Raw genomic sequence first — 16,054 nt, forward strand, 5'->3', positions numbered from 1 at the left:
CTTTTTTATTTGTTATCCTATCACTGCACCAATTGTATCTACTGCACAAGGATAATTGATTGCACAAGACTTCATTTTATATGCACATGGACTGCTGACTGCACATAGAAATATTGATTTATTTATTTGATCACTGCACCAGATTTATTTATGCACTTGGAATTATTAATCACTATTTTATACGTATTTATCTATTTTCACATATCCTTTCCATCTTTGGTCATTTATGGATATTTGATGATTTTATGATTATTATGCATTGATATATCATAACACTATTTATATAAATTTTTTTACTAGTTCACTTATGATGTTTGGTTACACATTATTATCATTGATTCATTTGGCAGAATATTGGTAATATTCGTGAATCAACGAACTATAATTGCGATTTAGTCGTTTGATGCGACTATCTAGCTTGTTCCATGTTATATTGTGTTTTTTCAGGAAAGGAAGCTATAATTTCACTGGGAACAGATATTTTAGATTATATTTTATACGACTAGTGTCAAGGAATTGGATCAATTTTAGGATTCGCATCATACACGTTTTATAATATCCACTGATCTCCTTTTATTGTAGGTTGACCCTATGGGAGTTGTTACAAGTCAGATATATTGAAGAATTATTTTCCTATCTTCATATACCTTAGACGGATATAGATATTTTTTCAAGGAATCGGATTAGCCTATAAGAGTTGGATTTTATACGTTTTCTGTTTTAGCCTGCTGATCTTTTAATCTGCTTATAGAGTATTTATTTGGTCTTTTTTAAACATTGGTACATATTTATGGTGAGACCTTTTTTATCATATTTCGGGAGGTCTCGCTGTGACTGTGACATTGGTTGGCTCGGTCTGAGTTTTTTCTGAGATTTCTTCTATTTTGCGCCGACTCACTGTGTTTTTGAGATTCACACCCGCAAAGTACGCTCCTCAAACATAATGGTAAATCTTCCCAGAAGTAGCTTTACTAGCTTGCAGCAGCGTAAGAATCACAGATTCAGACAGCCCACTATCCTTCAGCACCAGGCTTCTGACAGCCAAGCCGTTAAGCCAGCTAATGAAAGGCAAGATGGAAGATTGGCCCTTGGGCCAACAGATCTTCTCTATGAGGAGGTCTCCAAGGAGCATCCGTGACCAACTGTATCAGATCTGCATACCAAGCAATCTCTTCTGCCTTGAACCAAAGCAGGAATCTTGGCAGAAGTTCTAGAAGAGGAAAGACGTATGTATATCAGACGATACTGGCCCCAAAGGAGCCACCAGTGCGTCTGTGGTATCGGCCAGAGGATCCCAAGACCGTGTCACAAACCTAGGCACCTTCCTATTTAGACGAGAGACTAACAGGACCACCTCGGGAGTTCCCCACCGGAGACAACTGATGAAACACCTCCAAAGGAAATGTCCATTATATCGATCGGTAGTCTGGATTCTTCCAGAGTGCAGACCCCCTAAAAACAATCCGTGCCAAAAACGCCACCCCACTCGGACAGGCTGGCATCAGTGGTGACCACGGTCCAGTACAGGGGAAGGAATATTTTCCCTGTCGATGCGCCGGAAAGCAAAGCCATCGAATCAGAGACCCTCTCGTACCCCGGTTCAAGAGGATCAGATTGTCTAGAGACTGTGGTTTCTTGCCCCACATGGCAAAAATCTCTCTTTGCAGAGGTATCTGTGCAAATGGAACCGCCTTGAAGGTAGACACCATCAGACCCAGCAGCCGCATGCCAGTCCTGAAAGATGACCGACTGCTGGACAACAGGAATCAAATTCACCCTGCAGATTTTGGAGCTTATCCCATGGGAGGAACACCCTGGCTGAGGCCGAGTCCAGAGCAGACTCAGATAGCCCCACTAGGTGGACAGAACCAGAACCAATACCTGGAAATTGAATTTCCAACCGAACTCCTGCAGAGTCCGCACAGTAATCTCCTGGGTGTCCATCAGAGCAGTCAGAGACTCTACTCGCAGAAGATCATCCAGGTACTCCAGTACCTCAATCCCCCGCTGGTGCAAGAATGCCAACACCAGGGCCAACACTTTGTAAAGATCCGAGGAACCGAAGCAAGATCTCTTGATAATGCTCCTCGCCCACGGCAAGCGGAGGAGGCATGGATGACCGTCATATATCGAAATATGAAGGTAAGTGTCCTTGACATCCATAGAGGCCAGAAGATCCCCCTGATGTGGCATCCCTATGTAGGATGCTTTAAAGGTCCAATATTGGACGTACCTCGCTTTCCTTCCTAGGACCTGTAAACATGTTTAATTAAAACCCATGAAAAAAAACGTTCTGATTCTGAGACCGGAACAATCACCCCTTATAGTAGAAAGTCTTGCATTGCCCCGAAGAGACCTCTCAGACTGGTCTGGGGGTAAACGCAGGTAGAAAGGAAAGAACCTTTCTGGAGGATAAGCCCAAAACTCGATCTTGTAACCTGACCAAATCAGCTCGTGGACCCACTTGTCTTGAATCAGGGAGGTCCACGGGTCCGGAAGGACCCGCTCTGGGCTTACCAGACCGGGTCCTTCTGGAACCTCCTGAGGAGGTCCTTACAAACGTCGATCCCTTGTCATGAAATCCTGCTTAACGATATCATCCAGAGAGGATCCGAACAGGTGATCCCCCAATAAAGGGAAGATCAGATAAGGCCTTCTTCGAAGTCTGGTTCGCAGACCAGTATTTCAGCCATAACCTACGCCGAAGGACCACTGCTGTCACGAACAGCCTAGAGACTAAGGGAGCCGCATCCAGAGACACATCGCAGACGAACTGCAACCTCTGGACCAACTGGTCCACCAGCTCCGCAAAGACAGGGAGAAGCCATTCCAGATCCTGGCGCAAAAGCTTTGCCCACTCCATTAATGTCTGGGACACCAATGCTATGGTGAACACCACCCTAAGGACGAAACCGGCCACAGTAAACAAGTGGCGGACCAAAGTCTCAGCTCTCCTGTCAAAAGGATCTTTTAAAAAACGAAGATTCCTCCACTGGAATTAGGGTGGATTTATACAGCCCGTAGACCTGAGAGTCTACCACAGGTGGAACTGCCCAAATAATCAAGAGACACTCCTAAAGGGATACCGTCTATCGAAATGCTTAGGCATCGCCATATAGCATTTAGGACAACTCCACTGACTTGTGACAATTTTGTCACAGTAGGCGGGAAAATCTTTGCCGCTTTTGAGGATATACGGGCACCAAGGGGCCTGGCTCCTCTGACGCAGCAGCAGCTGCATGCCTCATGTTTAAAATTTCCTGCACCGCTACAATCAGTGCATCCACCAGCGCTTGTTTGTGCGCATATGTGGTAAAAGAGGAATCATCCTCACTATCAGAGCACTCGAAGTGCGTGGACGCAGACCCAGTAGGGTCACTATATATACTAAGCTCACCCTGAAAACATAACAAGCAGGGGAGGCTGCCGACCTCAGTCCCACAAGTAGACGCCGGCCAAAGGTCCACAAAAGGACCACCTTTTAGACCCCGCAAAAAAGCAAGAGGATTGCTCTCCATAGAGGAAATAATAGGATAAAGTTTAAAAAAGAAGAAAATGCTAGGACCGGAGATCCCAGCAACTAGGTCCTGACTAGGCAGAAAAAAAACTGAGTGCCTATAGCAGGAAGTGGGAGTATATCCCTTGGGACTGCCCCATAGGCGTGGTAAAGCTTTTTCCTGCCTAGTGTCCTACTCCTGTAGGGGGCAGCATAACCCAATGGTTAAGAAGATTCTGGAGCTGTGTCCTTCAATGAACGAACGAGAAATGGGATTTTCAACTTACCGTAAAATCCATTTCTCTGATGTTCATTGACGGACACAGCTCCTGAGAATCTTGAGCAGTTGATTATACTGCCGCCTCCAGAAGTAGGACACTAGGCAGAAAAGAAGACTCGACTACAACTATGGGCAGTCCCAGCAGGTATACTCCCCCTCTCTGTTATAGGTACTCTGTTTCATCACAAGCAGTGTCAGAAGAATTACAACTCCATAGAGGGTTGGGTGCTGTGTCCATCAATGAACATCAGAGCAATAGATTTTAGAGTAAGGAAAAAATCCCATTTTCTCTTTCGTTCATTGACAGACAGCTCCTGAGAATCTTGACCAGTGGGACGTCTCAAAGCAGTCTCAAAACATGAGGAGTAGGAACAGCAACAAAAAAAATTCCCAAAGGCTAAACCATAGCCAACCAGGTAAAAAAAAAGCTAAAAAAACAACTGGAGCCCCCCTGAAAATAACTCCTCCAAAGTAGGAACAAGACCCTCCAAACTGCAGCCTACAAAACCTTGCGGCCAAGAGGCATTCACAGACACCAATACATCCACTTTATAGGAATTTGTGAAAGTGTGCACCGACGACCAGGTAGCTGCCTTGCACACCTGTGTCACAGATGCCTGATGACAGAAGGCCCAAGAAGCAAGAAAGGAGAAACCTGAGTCACCGTCTGTCTGATCCATCTTGAAATGGTCACAGAAGGAGCAAACAGTCCTTTTTGAGGCCCATCTGTGAGCACAAATAGTGAGTCTGACTTCCTAAAAGACTCCGTAGCTGCCAGGTACACCCAAATTGCCCTAACCACATCCAGGGCATGCAACGCAATTTCCTAGGATGTTTTGGCCTGGGACACAGGGAAGGATGGAAGATTGGCCCTTGGGACAATAGATCCTCCCTGAGAGGCAGTCTCCAAGAGACGTCGAAAGAAGGAAGGGTTGGGAGACAAGGATTTTTTGGCACAACAAGGTTACTAAAATTGATTTTTATTCATGAATTCATATAAAATCAGGGGAATACACTCAATATAAAAATATGACCTTATAGAAGGCCCAAAAGTTATTTACAATTATGTAGCAGTTTACTTAGATATTGATTCCATATAGAATATACAGAGAGTATTGCAAACTTATATATAAGCAAATACTTCACATCAGACGGACCTTGCCAAGGGTGACAGAAATCAGGAACTGCCGTATTCAGTTGTTCAAAGATAAATATTCAACATTGCTCAACATGTTTTCGCCTTTTTGAAAGCTTCATCTGGAGCATTTTAATAGGGTACTCTGTATAGTATTATAAAACAGGACATATGCATCAGCGTCATTCGTAACTAACGAGGAGGGTATCGTGGATTTCAGGAGAATGGATCATGTATTTGGTAGAGGATAGAAAACCTTGGAATTGTAACAACCAAGGGTTGAAGAAAGCCTGGCTGGCGTCGATAGACCAAGCAACAGTGAATTACTGTGGCTTAAGTCCAGTTTGGGGCTGGACGCTGTACTGGTGATGGGGGTGGGGCACCCCCCCACCCCCATCACCAGTACAGTGTCCTGCCCCAGCAAGCAGCCCAGACCACCACACTACCCCATGATAAGAAGGGAGGGGGGATGGGGGACAGGATGACCCACAGGGACCACCAAGGCACAGGGAAGGGTACCTAATGGGAAGGAGGAGAACCTGGGGGTCCGACCATCCCAGGGAGGGGCCTGCGTCCACCCCAAAACTTTCCAGGAGAGAGAGGGGAGACAGCTATTCACCATACCAGGAACCAGGCAGGCACCACTCCAGACAGAACTGCTTTGTCTTAGAAATGGGGGGCTGTCGGGCAGGAGGAACGCTGAGATGCAGGCCGGGTCCCGGTCATACGGGACCTTGCGAGGCGTTTAACTCGCAGGCCAGCCCCAGTCTTGTGGGGCTCCTAGCGTGGAGCTGTGCTCTGCACGCACTCGCTGGCAAGACTGGGGTGACCACTGGATCTAGATTATCCAGGTTGTCGCCCAGTCTGGCAGTTGACTGTAAAAAATAGGAGAAAATAATCTATCAAAAGAAAAAAATTGCCAGGACCAGAGATCCCAGCAAGGAACTAGGTCCTTACTCCTGACTAGGCAGAAAAAAACTGAGCACCTTTATCAGAGAGGGGGGAGTATACCTCCTGGGATTGGCCATAGGCGTAGTTAAATCTTTTTTTCTGCCTAGTGTCCTACTCCAGTAGGGAACAGTATAACCAACTGGTCTAGATTCCCAGGAGCTGTGTCTGTCAATGAACAAAAGAGAAAAACCTTTTTTTTAGCTTTAGTATCACTTTAAAAATGCAAGTATGCAAACTGAAACATAGAAACGATATGATCTGTATGTATGGCGGTGGAAATATCACGGATCTTAAATATCTCTAAAGAGTACAACAGACGCACATAAAAACACAAAGAAGCTTATTAAATTTGGATAATAAATGTCAGCACACTTCATGACTAAACCTAAACTATAAAAAAAATGGTAGCATAGTTCAGTCACATATTGTCAACAGCTAGCTAGGGAAGATAAAAACAGAACTAAATCTCTGTAATCCTCTGTGGAGCCCAGTAGTTCACACACATAGACATATTAAAAAAGAAGCACCTGTTCAACGTGGGCGCCGAAAAATTCCAGAAACAAGACTATATCGTAAGTCAAACAACAATGGGAGTAACGTGGAATCTATTCCAAACCTCAGTAATGGTGGTCTGACCACATGAACTGGAAATAGGCTCTCCCACATGAAAGGCTATTTTGCTGGATGATTGTGCAAAGGCTTTTTTAGATTAAAGAAAATAAGAGCCAGATCAGTTATGTTGTTACCTCATTCCTCTCCATAATATATCTGTCACCACACAACATTTCTGGAATGTCTTCTGCAGCTTCAATTATAGTATACAAGAGAAACATTGGATATCGTGGTTGCATACTGTATTAGGTTGCTATCCATTTACCTAAATCCTGACAGACATGCTTTAATGGAAAAACCAAATGGGAGTCAAGGTAGTAGGGTAACAGAAAGAGCACAGGGTGTAGCATGAATGTATTTTTTTTTTTTTTGGAACAAAGAAATGAAAATAAAATAGTCCCCATCAGTACCAAAATTAGGCTTTTATTAAGTCAGGACACTAACCAAGAACAAAAGATGCACTTTTAGCAATTGTAGAATGCTAGTACACTTCTAGTTATCCTGAACTCCAGTCTTAAGCTGGCCATAGTTTATTTTCTTTTGATCAGCCAGCTAGCTGATCAAAAGAAACCAAACCAATTGCCCCATTCACACATTCAAGGTGGATGAGGGAAACCTCCCCACTGTGCTGTTGTATTCTGACAGCGGGGACTCCCCAATGTCAGAATACACTGATCAGCTCTGCCGCAAATTGCCTGAAGCGCTGAGTGAATGTTTCCAACAAGCCCATTCGAGAGCAGTGGGTCCTTAGATGAGTTGAAATTTGGCCGGTCCCTGCTGAATTGCCTGAATTTCAATCCATCTAAGGCCAGCTTTACCCTTTAGTCTTCTACAGGCTTACATGTACACAAAAAGCACTTTTTAGTTGATGCTGCTTGGTGACAATCCCCCCATGGGCCACTTTATAATTGACACCTATCTTGTAGTGGGAAGGACCCCATTTGCCTTTTAGAACAGCCTGATCTCTGTGCGAAATTGTTTTTTTTCGGCATGATCCCTAGAGGATTTGGTGACTGACTCAATAGCATCACACGAGTTCTGTAGATTTATTATTTAGCTGTCATAATCATTTACTTATTCTAAAAGATGTTGTGAACACATGTACTCCTGTTTACAAAAAAGGAAACAAGCACACTAAGAGCTGGTTCACACTACCACTACCAGAAAGTCGCCCCGTGACTTGAAGAGACTTGTTTAGAGACTTGGAAGAGACTTGTGCACTACTTTGAAGAGACAGGCGACTTTGTCTGTGGGGAATGCCTGGCTAATCTCTTTCTTCTTCCTGGAAAGTCTGATAACAAGCCGTGTCAATTAAGATAAGGAGGAAACTCCCATTGAAGTATATGGGACAGTCGGATCATAGGTCGCCTCAAAGTAGTACAGGACACTTTTCTGAAGTCGGAGCAACTTCAGTAGTGCCAATTAAGACGGCACTGATTGATAAACATTGCTTTTGTTATGTCAAGCTACCTGGGGCAACACAAGTTGCCTCACAAGTCGCGCTAGTGTGAATGGGCTCTAAAAGAGGAAAAAAAAGATACTTACTGTGCAGCATCAAAATAGTCCATGCTTTTCTTCTTTTTGTTATAAGCAGCCACCCTGAATGGGACGATTTCAAGCGAGATTAGTCCGGGAGCCATGGTGAGGACTTTGGCCCCATGAGTAGGCTCATACAGATCCTTTCCACTTTCTGGGTGTGGCATTCCTGCAGGATCTCTCCCCACTATGTAAAAATTAGCACCTGCTACCATCCGTGCTCTGCAGTGCCACTGTACCTAGAGTGGACAAAAACTCTGGTCAGGCAGTGTTAATTTGTAATAATACAAAAAGAAACTCTCCAACATTATTAAATACATTTTACCTGCATAGTACAATAACTTCATAACATTTTAAACAACAGTACACAAAGAAAGGAAGTACACCCCATGGAAATAGCTTCTTCAACATATTTGAACATGCAAAAATGTAAATACTGCTTACAGAAAAAGGTGATATACGTGTATAAATGACACACAAATTTGACGTGTATTAATTTTCATTATCTAAGGGCCTGTTCACACAATGAACACACTGCTTTTGCAACTTGTGTTTGGGCCCGGGTGTCGTTAACTTAACGTTGATAACCATGCAGATAGCAACAGCAGTGAATTTTAAATGCGGTGTGGGAGACGCACATGGAATACGTGTTTACCGCACTGCGTTCTGGTGTGAACTGTCCCTAAATCAAGAAAAATAAAGATTCTCATATGGAAAATCTGCATACATCTACCATGGCTTCAAATCCATTTAATTAAAATATAGTGTTCCAGATTAAGTGCCAATGATTAGGATCTCCATAGGGAGTATGCAGGCGGAACCTGTCTGAAACGGCCATAGATGGGTTCCATGGTCAGGGTTAAATGGGGGAATTACTCCCGCTGTGCTATTGTGTTCTCTGCACATGCTCAGTTGCTCTCCATTTTTAGGCACTTTTAGGCACTGACGAACTGGTAGAGGCCAATCTGCTGACAGCCTTAAAGCAGAATTAAACCCTCCTATCCTTTACAGCCAACGAAGCTGCTTCTGTTTGATCTGCAACTGCCATGGTGCTGCACATGTGATGAGTCATTAAGGTTGGACAGTTTGGTTGAGGAAACAAGCAAATGTGACAGCAAGCAATCCCAGCATTCTAGAAATGCAACTTTTTTAACACTGGTAAATCAATGGGTTTAGTTACGGTTTAGAATTTACTTCTGCTTATGGGCTCAGGCCTTCAGCAAAAAGCCAGCCTCCAGCAAGAAGAAACAGGAGCAATACTGGAGGCAATTTACAGCACACACTAATTTTGGTAGCATAATTATTAATGTGGAATTTCTGGTCTTTCTAATGCTACACTTAGGCACCCTCTGGTGTTCCTTGCTATGGTTTAGAGCTGCTATACTGCTTGGGCACCTGGGCCGTTCACAGTCACTGAGTCGACTGTACAATTTGCATCATTTAATAGTGTGCTTGATAAAAATGTGAGGCCATCTGTCCAAAAATTGACCTTGAACCGTAATAAGTCAAGAAGTAAAGAAGTAATTTCTGGGACAAGGAACATAAACATTTTTTTGTATGCCAAGGGTGTACTTTTTAACAGTACACAATTACATTGAGATTTATACTTCTGTGGAGTAAATGTTTGAAAATGCAAATGTTTTCCTATGGTCAGTATATCAAATGTTATCATTAGGCATTGACAGATTAAAGGCCTAATGTTTGTATGTTCAAAAATGTTAAAAGGGCAACAATTTCCATGAGGTGTACCTAATTTTTCACAATTGTTAAACAGCAACATAGAACAAATATAGGAAGTTAAAGCGGTATCAACCCCAAAAGCAAACCTTATTTTGCAGTTCACCAACTCTTAGATGTGGTAGCTGTATGTTCTCTTTTTTAGGCTTTCTTCTATTTTCATCTGGTGATCAAGCCAGTGAGTCTGTTATTTTTCAAAAGAACAAGCTCTCTTGCAGATATATCAATTACAGGGATGAGACAAATCTTTTAACACTGGCAGTAGTGCTCACAATGGTCATCTTTTATGTAAAACATTTATCCCAAAAATAAAAAAAAACTATTTGCAGTAACTGCGTATAAAGTGTTTGGCTTAGATTTGTTCAATTTAAGTCTGCTTGGACATCTAACATTCCCCTCCACCTAGAAGACAAGGCTGCTGCCCAAATGTGCCCCAATTCTCCTTCATCCAGAGTGGGGGCACTAATAAAGGAGGTGTGCTACAGGCTAGATCACCAGGTGAAAACAGAGGGAAAACGCTTAAAGAAAACTAATGCAGACTCCACATCTAATGATTGGTAAGCACTTACAGGTTACAATTACAGGTCCACTGAATCTGCTCATCATGTCAGTCTCTGACTAGTCTTGTCACAGTCCCTCTCCCTAATGCCATCACACCTACACATTATTCAGTTGCACAGCTGCCATATTCCATATTCCAGTGCTGAAGAGCAGAGAACTGGGCTGCAGGCTTATTACAGGGCCATGAAAAGGGTGAGCATTTTTGTGAGTTAGCCATTCCCTTCCAAAAAAGGAACCATAGAGTCAGAGTCTTTATCAGTGAGGGAGTGGGAGATTAAGTTTTAAGTATAATGTGACTGGAGATATGGCCGGGAATACACGATAAGAAAATCGGCCGAAAATTTCCGTTCAGCGAAGGATCGGCTGATATTCTACTCGTTAATGCCCAGCCATCAGTGACCGATATCGATATTGTGAATGAAAAATCCCGTTTGAAAAAAACGAAAAATTATGTCGTCTCGTTTGCGAACGAATGGTATTCTATACATTGGTGTTAAGGTCGTTCATTAAAACTCTGTAGAACATCACGCATGCACTGTTTCGATGGTCGGCGGTCAAACGGTCGGGCGATATTCGGCCTGTGTATGTTGGCAACGTTTTCGACCAACGAACACTTTTTCATAAGTCGGTGGTCGAATGATCGAGCGATATACGGCCCGTGTATTCCAGCCATAAGGCTTTAGCTTTTTCCAATTGTGAACTACCAATTCAATCTTTGCTGTGCTACCTGAACAACTGAAAATTACTGAATATTACATTCACTGTCTATCTCCAAAGGTCTACTGCGACACAAAGTATTTAGACTTACTAATAACATTCTCAAGGTGCCCCGCTAATGTGGCCACACCCCATCAGTGATATAGGCCCATTAGAAAGCTGACTGCATAAGAGTAGTCGTCACCAGTAACAGAATAAAACCCTGGTTAGGACTCTACTCGACTCAAAATTATATGTAGCTAAGACTATCCTTGAAAAAGACATGTGCCATAGTCCATATCCAATACAAATATACAAAAGAAATTGTAAAAAACAAAATTTTGGTAGATGTGATTCAGAAGGGTTCCATGGTGTTCTATTGTCTTTCAGGTTTTTGGTACAGATGTTTGATTCATTTTTTATACTGCACGTACTAATTATGTTTTTCATATAATGCCGAGTAAAACAAACAAATGGAAGAAAGCTTACTTTGGGAATTTATACATATAATAACCTGCCGCTCTGGATGATTGAGATATAGAAGCCTGAAGGTTTGGGATGGTGGGGGTCAGGTTTCCTTCGACCCTTGGGCAAGCTTTGGGTGTGTGTGTGTTTGTTTTTTTTTGTTTTGGAATACAAAAAAATTGTGTTTTTTTTTTCTTGTGTTGTAATACAACAAAATTTATTTTGTATAGCATATGGCATGTGTCTTTAAAATATATTCTTATTTACATATATTTTCGAGAAGAGTAGAGTCGGAAAGTGGTATTTCACTTTCCCAATCAACATTGATTATTTTCAATCCTTCATGCTGCTAGCATTAGTAAATAAATAGGAAAATGGGATTTTTGACTTACCGTAAAATCCATTTCTCTGGTGTTCATTGATGGAAACAGCTCCTGATATTCTTAACCACTGGGTTATACTGCCCCCCCACAGGAGTAGGTCACTAGGCAGAAAAGAAGTCTGGCTACGCCTATGGGCAGTCCCAGGGAGTATACTCTCTCTCTCTGCTATATGTACTCAGTTTTGTTACAAGCAGTGTCAGAGAAAATACAACTCCACAGAGGGGTGGGTGCTGTGTCCGTCAATGAACAGCAGAGAAATGGATTTTACAGTAAGTCAAAAATCCCATTTTCTCTTTCGTTCACTGATGGACACAGCTCCTGATAGTCTTAACCATTCGGATGTCCCAAAGCAGTGTTAACCACTTGCCGACCGCCGCACGACTATCTACGTGGGCGGTCAGCCCCTCACAGGCAAAGTGACGTAGGTCTACGTCGCTCGCCTGTGAGGGTTTAGGGAGCGAGCGCGCGCCGCCGGAGGCGCGCTCGCGCTCCCGCGTGGTCACGGACCCCCCCGCGCGCGTGACCGGCGGACCCGATCGCCGCCGGCCACTCTGCGATCGGCGGGGGAGAGGGAGAAAGTCAGGCAGCTTGTGTAAACAAGCTGCCTGTCATTCTCCTCTCTGTATGAGAGCTGATCACATGGATCTACTATGTAGATCCATTGATCACTCTGCATACAGTTGAAGCCCCAGCCAATCACAGTTAGAAGCACGCCCCTAGGGACACACACAGCCCCTCCCTCTCAAATAAAGTTAACCCCTTCACTACCAGTGTATTTTTACAGTAACAGTGCATATATATATAGCACTGATTACTGTAGAAATGTCACTGGTAACCCCAAAAGTGTCAAAAATGTCAGTCAAGGGTCCGATCTGTCCGCCGCATTGTCGCAGTACCGCAAAAAAAATCGCAGATCGCCGCCATTACGCGTTAAAAAAAAAAACAACAAAAATGACAAAAATCTTTCCCTTTGTTAGTAAACGCAATAACTTTTGCGCAAACCAATCAAAATACGCTTTTTGCGATTTTTTTTACCAAACATAGGTAGCATAAAACAAATTGGCCGAAAATATTAAAAAATTTTGATTTTTACATTTATTTTTGGGGGAATTTCATATAAAAAAAAGGGAAAAATATTGCTATTTTTGCAAAATTTACGCTCTTTTTTTGTTTATAGCGCGTGATCAAAAAATCGCACAGGTGATCAAATACCGCCAAAAGAAAGCTCTGTTTGTGGGAAAAAAAGGACGCCAAATTCGTTTAGGTACAGCGTCGCACGACCGCGCAATTGTTCGTTAAAGTCACGCAGTGCCGAATCGCAAAATACCCCCTGGTCAGGAAGGGGGTAAAATCTTCCGGGGCTTAAGTGGTTAAACACGAGGGATGGGACAGCAAATAATTCCCAAGGCTAAAAACAGTAGCCAACCAGACAACAGGGGCTCAAGCAAAACAACTAGAGCCCACCTGAAAAAAACAATACACCCTCAAAGAGGACCAAGTCCTCAAAACAGCAGCTCGCAACACCTTGCGGCCAAAAAAAACGTATCCGCAGATGTCAACACATCCACTTTATAGAACTTTGTGAGTGTGCACCGATGACCGACTTGCAAACCTACGTCACTGATGGCTGATGATGGAAGGCCCAGGAGGCACTAAGCACCCAAGTAGAGTGCGCCTTGATAGGAAAAGGAGGAACCTGACCCATAATGAAATAGGCCTGAATCACCATCTTTCTGATCCATCTGGGAATGGTCACAGAGGAACGAACAACCCTGTTCAAGACCCATCCGTAAGCACAAATAGCGAGTCTGACTTTCTAAAAGACTCCATAGCTTCCAGATACACGCCAATTGCCAGAACCACATCCAAGGCATGCAAGGCAATTTCCTTAGGATGTTTTGGCGTGGGACACAGTGAAGGCAACACAATGTCTTCATTCAGATGGAAATCAGTGACAACCTTTGGAAGGAATGAAGGTCAGGGGTGAAGAACCACCTTATCTCTGTAAACCACCAAGTAAGGAAAATGACAGGATAATGCCACCAGTCAACACAATGTCTATATTTCCACCTTCTGAATCTCAACGGTAAACTTCTGTAGGACCGAAACTGACCAAACAAAAGACATCGTCTTTTGTTAATGTACATGACCGATCGAGTATATCTCAGGGAACAGACTGGGGTGACCACTGGATCTAGATCATCCAGCCCGTTGCTCAATCCGGCAGTTGATTGTAGATCTCACAGGAAAAACAAAGGAGAAAAAAAAATCTATCTAAAAGAAAAAAATTAGCCAGGACCAGAGATCCCAGCAAGGAACTAGGTAATTACTCCTGACTAGGCAGTAATTACCTAGTTCCTATAGCAGAGAGAGGGAGTATACCCCCTGGGACTCCCCATAGGCATAGCTAGACTTTTTTTTCTGCCTAGTGTCCTACTCCTGTAGGGGAAATATAACCCAATGGTTAAGAATATCAGGAGCTGTGTCCGTCAATGAACGAAAGAGAAAGTATATCATATATATTTATATTGCACACTAGTGTTTTTGGGCTTAGAAAAACACTAGATGAAAAATGTTTAAAATAGAATTTTTGTGCTGGCTTCTAGTAGTGTTTCAGTAGCTTCTAGGAGCGTTAGAACTGCTAGAAAAAGCGTTTCAATAGCTTTTAGAATTTTTTTTCTGCTCCCAAAAACTCTAAAAAAAATATATTTTTTTCTGCTCCTGGACACTGAAGCTCAAAAAAATGCTAATAGCCTAAAGTAATGTGCATGGGCACATAGGGTAATACTATTTACCGTAGGTTCTTGGAGCACAAAAAAATGCTAACAGCTTCTAGGAGCTTAAAAAAGGCTAGTGTGCATGAAGCCTTACTTGTTTTAAACTTTTTTTTTTTACATTTCTTTAGTTACTTCTTGGTTTCTTGCCTGGGCAAATTAAGTCATACATCACAGGAGTCTTTAGGAGGGGAAGAGAGGAGGAGGAGTTTTCTCAGCTAAGAACACTCTTCTGCATGCATGATTGAGCTAAAGGCAGATGGATTCCAGGAAGTAAATGCTACATTAATCATTTGACCTTACTCAAGATGGCCATGGTCAGAAATGCTAAGGGGTCGTTTTTTAAAGTTATTTCTTAAAATAAAGCTTAGAGACATGGATGGATGGGGAAGTTTGCTATGAATATTTAAAAAAGAATTAAACAGCATTTTTGGTTTGTGGCACTCAGATGCAGCAAACTACTTTAACTAGGGTTTTATTCTAAGGGGGGTTTACTGGGACGCAAAATATTTCTGCCCATGCTCCCCCTGGTATCTGGTGGTACTAGTGGTTGACACTAGATTAAGTATATTCTCTTAACCACTTCCGGACTGCCTGCTGCACATAAACTGCGGCAGGGCGGCCCGGCTGCGCAAAATCACGTACATGTACGTGATTTTGTGCAGGAGATGTCGGGGGCCGAAGCACCACTTCTGTTGTGATTGGACACAGCAGGAGTCAATCAGCGGGTCTGGCAGCCAAGATGGCCGCCGGGACCCGCCGATCATTCGGCGGAATGACAGAACAGCAATCTGCCTATGTAAACAAGGCAGACCGCCGTTCTGTCACAGGAGAGATCTCCTGTTTCAGCTAAGCTGAAACACAGATCTCTCTTTTCCTCTAGTGTATCCACTCCCCCTACAGTTGGAAAGCACGCTCTAGAAGCACACTTAACCCCTTGATCACCCCTGGTGTTAACCCCTTCCCTGCCAGTGTCATTTATACGCAGCTTTATACAGTAATAGTGCATTTTTTTTTAGAAGTGATCACTGTATTGGTGTCACTGGTCCCCAAAAAATGTCACTTTGTGTCAGATATGTCCCCTGCAATATCGCTGATTTCCACCTTTATTAGTAAAAACAATAAAAAGTCTATAAATCTATGCCATAGTTTGTAGACGCTATAACTTTTGTGCAAACCAATCAATTTACACTTATTAGGATTTTTTTTTCCCCCAAAAATATGTAAGAGAATACATATAGGCCTAAATTGATGAAAATATTTGATTTTTTTAAAAATAATTATTGGGTAATTTTTATAGCAGAATGTAAAAAACATATAAATGTTTTCAAACTTGTGGTTCTTTTATTTTTGTTTATAGCGCAAAAAATAAAAACCGCAGAGGTGATCAAATACCACCAAAAGAAAGCTCTATGTTTGGGAAAAAAA

The 16,054-nt window shown here is 42.8% G+C and overlaps 1 protein-coding gene across 1 annotated transcript in view; it reads right to left on the reverse strand.

Moving 5' to 3' along the window:
• Positions 1-16,054, reverse strand: part of PAPSS1 (3'-phosphoadenosine 5'-phosphosulfate synthase 1) — a 287,717-nt gene that overhangs the window by 16,008 nt on the left and 255,655 nt on the right. The window contains exon 11 of the mRNA XM_082242974.1: positions 8,020-8,249. Coding sequence (XP_082099100.1) covers positions 8,020-8,249 — 230 coding nt within the window. The remainder of the gene's footprint in view (positions 1-8,019; positions 8,250-16,054) is intronic.

The sequence above is a fragment of the Pelophylax lessonae genome (genome assembly GCF_965119305.1).
Source record: "Pelophylax lessonae genome assembly, chromosome: 1".
Classification (NCBI taxonomy): Eukaryota; Metazoa; Chordata; class Amphibia; order Anura; family Ranidae; genus Pelophylax; species Pelophylax lessonae.